Source organism: Maylandia zebra, linkage group LG12 (assembly GCF_041146795.1).
Source record: "Maylandia zebra isolate NMK-2024a linkage group LG12, Mzebra_GT3a, whole genome shotgun sequence".
In the NCBI taxonomy this organism is placed as follows: Eukaryota; Metazoa; Chordata; class Actinopteri; order Cichliformes; family Cichlidae; genus Maylandia; species Maylandia zebra.
The window spans coordinates 15755098-15763583 of NC_135178.1; the positions used below are offsets into that span (position 1 = coordinate 15755098).

The 8486-nt window shown below is 43.4% G+C and overlaps 1 protein-coding gene across 2 annotated transcripts in view; it reads left to right on the forward strand.

Annotated features, from left to right (window-relative positions):
- Nucleotides 1–8031, forward strand: part of adgra2 (adhesion G protein-coupled receptor A2) — a 39494-nt gene extending 31463 nt beyond the window's left edge. For both annotated transcript variants that reach the window (XM_004544288.4, XM_076890755.1), the window contains exons 6-19: nt 23–186; nt 590–803; nt 975–1139; nt 1242–1440; nt 1545–1694; nt 1777–1938; nt 2194–2394; nt 2556–2745; nt 3389–3597; nt 3675–3799; nt 3883–4006; nt 4086–4234; nt 4813–4902; nt 5039–8031. In XM_004544288.4, coding sequence (XP_004544345.1) covers nt 23–186; nt 590–803; nt 975–1139; nt 1242–1440; nt 1545–1694; nt 1777–1938; nt 2194–2394; nt 2556–2745; nt 3389–3597; nt 3675–3799; nt 3883–4006; nt 4086–4234; nt 4813–4902; nt 5039–6452 — 3556 coding nt within the window. In that variant the 3' untranslated portion in view covers nt 6453–8031. The remainder of the gene's footprint in view (nt 1–22; nt 187–589; nt 804–974; nt 1140–1241; nt 1441–1544; nt 1695–1776; nt 1939–2193; nt 2395–2555; nt 2746–3388; nt 3598–3674; nt 3800–3882; nt 4007–4085; nt 4235–4812; nt 4903–5038) is intronic.
- The last annotated feature ends 455 nt before the right edge of the window (nt 8032–8486 follow it).

The following is an 8486-nucleotide window of genomic DNA, read 5'->3' on the forward strand; positions in this document are numbered from 1 at the left end:
AATACATTGGTTCTCTCTTCAGGAACTTCAACTCAGACTACCTAACATGTGACTGCGAGCTGCAATGGGTCCCGAACTTCTTTCGCGGCAGTCCAGCACGGCTAGGGGAAGAAACCCTGTGTGCCTACCCCATGAGCCTGAGGGGAAAGCCCCTGCGTGGACTAAGGGAAGGCCATCTGAGCTGTGGTAAGAGCCTGGCAGCAGTGAGGCATATGAATGAGGCGGTTCACCACTTTATTTCAGAGAATGTTGCACTGTGAATGATAGCAACAGTTCACTCATTATGAAGTTCAAGCTCATCTCAGCTATTTCAAGGATTAACCGACCAAAAAAGGGTTGAACAAAATCAATCCCCGCTGCTCTGCGGGGGACATATTTCCAAAAGGCTCAGTGAGTTGTGTTGACAGCTAATCCTGTGGGTTGAATTTACCAATTGCTGCAGTCTGCATCCAGTCTGCTCTAGAACGGCAGACTCATAATAGCTTCTGTGGAAAAATGTAGCTGAGGCTTGGTAATGAGAGAGCAGCACAAGCAGTTCCGAGCGATGTGTAACCTTCACATCTGCATCTTTTCCCACCGTGTTGCTCAGATGGTCCTCTGGAGCTGCACACCATGTCACTGCTGCCGTCTCAGCGTCAGGTGGTCTTCAAAGGCGATCGGCTGCCCTTCCACTGCGCTGCTGCCTTGGTGGACAAGATGACCACTTTACACTGGCGTCACAATGGTCAGCCAGTGACCACTGATCCAGAAATGGGTGTCCAGCTGGAGAGCAGTGTCGTGCATGACTGCACCTTTATCACCAGGTGTGGTAAATAGAGCAACGCAGACAGAGTAGTAGTAGATCAGATGAGTTGTTTTCGTTTTAGTGCAAAGACAGTCCTGAGTAAAAAAAAAAAAAGGGAGAGGCTTTATTAGTTACAATACTATGTGTTAACGATGTGTTATAATGAGCTGTCGCTATCATCTTTATCCAGTGAGCTTATTCTATACGATGTGCATGTGGAGGCCAGTGGAGAGTGGGAGTGTGTGGTTTCTACTGGGAGGGGCAACAAGTCTCTCACCGTTGAGATAGTGGTACTGGAGAACAGTGCCTCCTTCTGTCCAGAAGATAAAGTTGTCAACAACCGCGGGGAGTTCAGGTCAGTTAAAGCTTTAAATATATCCTGTATATTATAATATGGAACATACGATATTAAAAAAAAGATTCAGCGTTGCCATTATTCTCTGGCATTTATCCACAGGTGGCCAAGAACTCTGGCAGGAATTACCTCCCACCAGTACTGCCTGCAGCTGCGTTACCCTTCCCTTTCTGTTGAGGGGGGCATGGAGCAGAAAAAAGCCTCTCGCTATTGTGACCGTACTGGAAAATGGGAGGATGGTGACTACTCAAACTGTCACTACACCAACGGCATCACACGTGTCTTGCATACCTTCATCCTGGTCAGTCGCAGCGCTGTCACCGCCGTAGTATGTTGGTTCAATAAACATTCGCAGCATGACGTGACTCCTTATGTCCTCACCATATTTCCGCTCTTGCTTTTCAGAGGCCCATCAATGCATCCAATGTTGTCACAGTGGCACATCAAGTTCGCACATACACCCTGGAGGCTGCTGGTTTTACTGACTCGGTCGATGTACTGTACATGGCGCAAATTATGGAGAAGTTTATGGAATATGTGACACAGATAAAAGAGGTGAGGGCACTTTAAGTAAATGTAGTAATATATTCTCTAGAGTTCCTTATTAAATCTCCTTTTAAATTTCCCTGTGCTCCAGTTGTTGGCGGTGATGGTGGAGATGGGCAGTAACCTGATGCAGGTGGATGAACAGATTCTCGCTCTGGCCCAGAGAGAGAAGAGAGCCTGTAGTTCTATAGTCAACTCCCTTGAGACATTGGCTTGGTCTCAGCTACACAGTAATGCTAAAGAATTTTCCATGGTGGGAACTATTAACTGTTTTTTATATATTTATCATGTGATTTTCAACAGAGCATGCTTGCTGTGAAACCTGTGAAATCTTTCTATAGTTCATTCATGCAGTAGGAAATGCATGTGTGTGTGATTTAGAAGAGCGGTGCATGTCTTTAATCATATTTCTGTGTGAAATTGTCTGTGTAATGCAACAAAACCCATAGTAATGTTTAAATGAAAGTGTCAGGGTGTTTACCTTGCCTGGGTGACTTCATGTTTACAGATGTCTAAGAACATTGTGATGGAAGCCCATCTAATTCAACCTGCCCACTTCACTGGGATAACTTGTACTGCGCATCAGCAGCGTGAGGTGTCAGTGGGCAACCTGGGAATGGAAACGTCAGAGTCTGGCCATGAACAGCAGCTTCGCGTCCACTGTAGCACTGGTGCCCATAACACCTCTCTCAACAATTTTTTCCTAAAGGTGAGGCTTATGTATGCCTTCTTGCATCCGCCTGTTCTGTCTACTTCATTAATAACCACATCATATAGACACGGACAGTTTAGGTTTAATGAAGGATTTTGATACAATCAACATTTGCAGTTTGGCTTCTTGTGTGACTTACACCTTTTTTAATTCTCCAGAATTCTGTAGCCTTGGCCTCGGTGACTCTTCCAGCTAATCTGTTTGCTTCGGATGCTGCAGCAGACTGTAAACTGCAGTTTGTAGCCTTTCGAACAGGCAGCTTTTTTCCTTTGACTGGGAACTCGAGCACCACTACTGAACACTCCCGCAGACGCACTGTCAACAGCCCTGTAGTCTTTGTAGGCCTAGGTAAGGAAACCTTTAGTATATTAAAGAGACTCCTTTTATTTATTTATTTATTTATTTATTTATTTATGCATATTTAAAGTTAATGTTTTAAAGTTAAAATCATGGGTGTTTGGATGCTCTGTATGCTTAGGCATCATAATAAAACACATTAGTGTAATTCTTCTGCTCTGTGACAGCTACAAACATCATAATTATGCTTCAGGATGAACAAAGAACGAACCACTTTGCGCTTATTTGAATTAATTAAATATGAAAAATCCCTTGCAGTCAAATGGGACAGTTGCTTTCTTCACCAAACGTAACCCGGGTATAATTTTTACAGATCCGATACTGTGTGAAACTCAGTATAATGAAAGGCTTCTTTGTCTGAACCACTGCACCAGAAAAACCTTGGGACTGTTCTTTGTTCGTTGCTTGTTTTTGCCTTGGCAGGTTTTTCTCTCTCTTTGCCAAGAGTCATTTTGCAAATTGTAGCGACCAATCATGAAATATAAACAAAGCCTTCAATCCATTTTTTTGCACTTATACCCCAGTTTATGTAATTGTTTTTACAAAAACAACCAGGTGGAAAGTAGAATGCATTGGGTATTCTATTCAGTAAACAGTAGGTTTTTAGTTATTTATTAATTTCATTCTGTGACAGATGGTTGCAGCATGCAGAACAATTCAGACCCCATCTGGGTGTCACTCCGCCACTTGTCTCCTGGTACCGATGCCGTGGCAGCCCATTGGAGCCTTAAGGGACCGGAGAAGCAGGGAAGCTGGAGTCAGGAGGGCTGCCAGTTGGTCCGCAGTGACAGCAACACCTCCACCATGCGCTGCTCTCTGCTTAGCAACTATGCCGTTCTGCAGGTAGGCTCAAAAATGTAATGATTCATCCAAGATCACCGTGGCTAAATGAGAGTTAACTTGACTTCTGTGGTTTCTAGGAGGTACCTGACTTCCCTAGCTCCCCACTGACTGTGAGGGTGCTCCATCCAGTGGTCTATGCCTGCACTGCAGTTCTGCTCCTTTGCCTCTTTACTATCATCATTACACACATACTGCACCACAGGTACTGTAGTGTATTTGCAATTTCTCGCTACTATTTATTTATTTTTTGCTTCATTATCTAATTAGCTTACTCTTCTCCCATAGTTCAATATGCATATCAAGAAAAAGTTGGCACACATTGCTGAATACCTGCTTCCACATTGCAATGACAACAGCGATATACGCAGGCGGCATAAGCTTAACAAGCTATCCAGTCGTTTGCCAAGCAGTAAGTTTTGAATTTCAAGTATTGCATTTTTTTAGAGGAATTTAAGATTGATGTCTGATCTGACAACATTACATGACAGGTTGGCATTGCCTTGCATTACTCCTCGCTGTCAACCCTGCTGTGGATTGGAGTCAGCGCCAGGGTGATTTACAAAGAGGCTGTGTGGAGAATGCCTCGGCAACCAGATGGAGAATCTCCTGTTCCGCCTACGCAACGACCTATGCTCAGGTCAGTGAACAAGATTCAACTCACCTTCACCCACTTCCTTTACTGTGAGATTATTGTTTGTTGTCAATAAGGTTTATATTTTGGGCAGATGCTGTAATTCTTGTGTGTGACCACCCAAAGTGTGCACGATCAAAGGTGGTTATTGTGCCCAATGGCTAAGGGGAGGGGGAGGGGGGAAAGGGGCATGAGACCACCATAAGAGAATGAGTGGGAGTTGTCATGAATCTGAGCATATCTATCATATCCAGTATTCCCGATTTTCTTCTCTTCCTGCTTTTCTGTTCCTGTGATCTAGAGGTTGTGCTCATACTACACTGTGCCTCTGACCTCCAGCCACCATTTGTTGCCTATTCAGCCACATTAGATGAGAACATAGATTCTGGTGTCTGTGCTGACCCATGTAACACTGTGCCTACTAAGACAGCCAAAGATCATAAAGCCCTGCACATGATAGAGAGCCAGGAATACATTAAAACACCAAAAGGAAAAGAAAAAAGATCATGGCAGCCGAAGGTCAAACATGCACAAGAATCGCTTTTTATCGCATGAGTTTGATATGTGTCTCTCTGTTATTCAAGGTTCTATTTGATAGCTGATGGTGTTCCTCTCATCATTTGTGGGATCACAGCAGCTGTCAATGTTAACGACTATGGAGACAACAGCCCTTAGTAAGTGCCTCTCTTTTTATCCTTGAGCCATTTGGCCCTTGACTTTGTGTTGTTTGGATTGCTGCTGAAGCGAATGACACACAAAGATGTCCTTGTTTTGTGCTGACTCTCCTGCAATCTTTTCTGCCTCTTGCAGCTGCTGGCTGGTCCGGCGTTCCAGCCTGGGGTCTTTCTTTGTCCCCGCTGGCCTGGTGGTGTTGGTGACCTGGATCTATTTCCTGTGCACTGTTTTTCGCTTGAGGCGCCGTGGGGCCAAAGAATGCACAGGAACCACTCTGTCTTCTCCTGTGACCGAGAGCCATCCTGCGCTCGCAGGAAGTACCAGCCTGCTCTCCACAGACTCAGTGACTGGACCTGTACACCCTGTTATGTCTCCAGAGGATCAGTATTCGCTCAAGACACAGTTCTCTGTGCTGGTGGCCACCCACTTCCTGTTTGTGGCTCTGTGGTGTTGTGCAGCCATGGCAGTGTGGCTTACAGGTCACACTAGCTTGTTGTTTAGCTGTCTCTATGGGATAGTCGCAACAGTTTTGGGGGGTTTTCTGGTGGTGCACCACTGCTTCCGGCGACAAGATGTCCAGACCTCTTGGCTGGCTTGTTGCCCAGGCTATCAACGCCCTCATCCCATGTCTACCTACACCCATACCTGCACTACTGGGAGTGGGGTCCAGACCTCTGAACAGGGATCCCAGCTTTTTATCAACTGCCATCCACCTGGTGACTCTCATAATTCCTCATCAGCTAGGTCGTCATCCACACCAAGTGGGATCAGCAGCGTGGGCCCAGGGCCTTGCAAGCTCACCAACCTGCTGCAGGCGACACAAGACAATTCAAACGGCACTTCACGTGCTCCTACGGGCAACAACACTAGCACCAGTACTGACAACATCACCAAGCCTACAAACAATGTTCTGCCCACCATTAACTCTGCAGCCCCAGGACAGCCCCAGAGAAGGAAAGCGAGCAGCAGAACTAAACAAGGCAGTAGTCAATACTATCATCGGGGCGAGGGCAGAGGTCACTATCGTCTCAAAGCTCTAAGGGCTGCTGGAGGTGGGGGCAGTCTTGGAGCTTTAGGGCCCATAGGTTTAGACCACCTCAGTTCATCGCATGCTGTTTACAAACAAGCCACAAGTGAGAATGGCAGCATTCACCACAGTCTGTCAGAGAACCAGGCCAGCGTGCTGACAAACGGGAAGCGAGTGGGAGAATCAGTAGCTACGAGCCCCTCGGAGGGAAGCGATGGAGGCAGCAGCGGGAGTCGCAAACCATTCCCCCTGCTGCCATCGATGGCCAGCCGAGTGGCCATGCAAAACGCTCAGAGGCGATGTGCCAGCAGAGACAATTTAAAAGTCGCAGCTTCTGCGGAAACAAAGCGCTGCTCCTACCCTCTGAACGGCGACACCGCCACTGTGCCGGGGGCCGCTGGCCAAAATGGCAACCTGAAAAACTCTGTGCTGGAACTAGAGCAGGACATGAGTGGCACAGACCAATCACAGAGCTCTGTTGGAATGAAGAGTGGTTTGTGGAAAAGTGAAACCACGGTGTAAATTATGCTTACATGTGAACAACTATGCATGTCCTTAATGAACTCTTGAATGACTGGGTTATGTTTCAACGGTCTCTTAATAATTATCTAATTTAAGATATAATATCATGAAGGCATCCAGGACCCTAAACTGGTACTTTTGCCTCAGTAGCGTTGAGAGAGTTTGCTGTGAAATGATTTAAAAAATAAAAAAATACTAAGGCAGGTGTTTTTATTGTCATTTTCAAAAATAAGATACACATTTATCTTATAAAAAAAATGTACAAGTCATTTCTAAAATTGGCATATGATGTTGATTTTAGATGTCTAATGAAAGCTTTAATATTTTAATTGTGATTTTTCTATGCATATCAACTATAGCATGAAATGGTTTATGAGATGGGCCATTTCCAAAGTCAAGCTATATGCATTTAATCCATGGAAAAACTTTCACCCTTATGTGCGCTTCGAATAACTGGTTGTGTTACTCATGTATGCACTTCTATGTTGTCTGCAAGTTTATGCTTCAGTGTGTGTGTGCGTGTGTGTGTGTGTGTGTGTGGTTGTGTGTGTGCGCGCTCACTCAACAGAAGAGGATTTGCGTGAGTGTGGCTGTACAGAATCTCAGAGTGAAATAAAAAGGCTATGCGAAACTTTTAAATATAAAAAAATGTTTCCTTTTCATTTCTATGTACTCCTATCAGCACTGCTGGAGCTTCTCTTGTGTGATAAATTCACAATATACCCACTCAGACCTTGTCTGATCTAATACCTGAATGACTGCCCCCTCCTGGATAGCAGAGGAACCTGGATTGAGATTTCCTTTAAGCTGTATTTAGCAGGTTTTTGATTGTGGAGGTCAAGCTGTTTGTAATTTAGGGGCCACCGTAGTATTGCCTTGAGTTGACTCACAAATCCAAAGCCATACTTCTGTTTTATGAGCTTTTTAATGCACTTGCAATTCAGGAAATTACATTAACAGGAAATAGTATTTCTGCTACGCACCTCATTGCCACGTTTCTCCATTGTTCTCTGGGCACCACACCCTGTGTTGTTACACTTGTTGCTGTGTCATAATATGCTCTTTCTTTGTCATATTTTATTATATAGGAGTGGTATGATTTTGTTGATTAGAAAGATAGACTTGTCTGGTTCATTTAATATCATGGGCGATAGGTATACATATAATCTTAATGTTGCCTCTCTATCAGTAACTATGCTTTTGTTAACAATTTCCAATTTGCAAGTTGCATGCAAGACAATGTCTTTATTTAAAAGGAAAAATAATCAGGGCACTAAAATATTCTGTTTAATTTCTGATGTATTTTTCTTTGTGCCAAAGAAAAACCTTTATGTTGCTGAAGAATGGAGCCACAGCTGCTTGTTGCTTGATTTCAATAATTCAGATCTTTAATTATTTATAACTGAATGTTGCATTTTGTAAATAACCCAATCGTCTTCATTTACTGAAATATCCAGTGGAGTGTACTCTATTTTGCAATTACACAAGCCTACAAAAACCCAGTATTATTGTGGTCATATGAAATATTGTGTTCTTAATATGATGTTCATTTCATTAAAGGGACATTGCCTGAAAATAATTTGCAATGGCTTAAACTTTGTTGAAAAGGGCCTGGTAGATAAATGAATTCATAGTTACTGTATGATAGGATTTTAGATGCCCTTAGATTTATGTTGCTGTGACGTAATTTCATAAGTCTTACCTGTAACACACTGTTCCATGTGCTCCCGCAGGCAAAGAACAATGTAAAAAACAAAGTAAGACAAAAGTACATTACATTACTGGTAGTTTTTAAATTAATGACGTAAAAACACAATATTTTTTGTAATTATTTTTTGCTTAATAATAATAGTAATTTAATTAAATTATTAAAAAACATTCGTTTTAGACTTAACAAATAAAAAAAACATTTGTAAAAATGTGTTGTAAAAATGTTTTTACGTTTTTAAAAATGGCCATTTTCTGTCCCTTACAAGCACGCAATTACCAGCACTGGACTCAGTTCGGTGGTAACTGCTGACCTCTTTCAGTCTT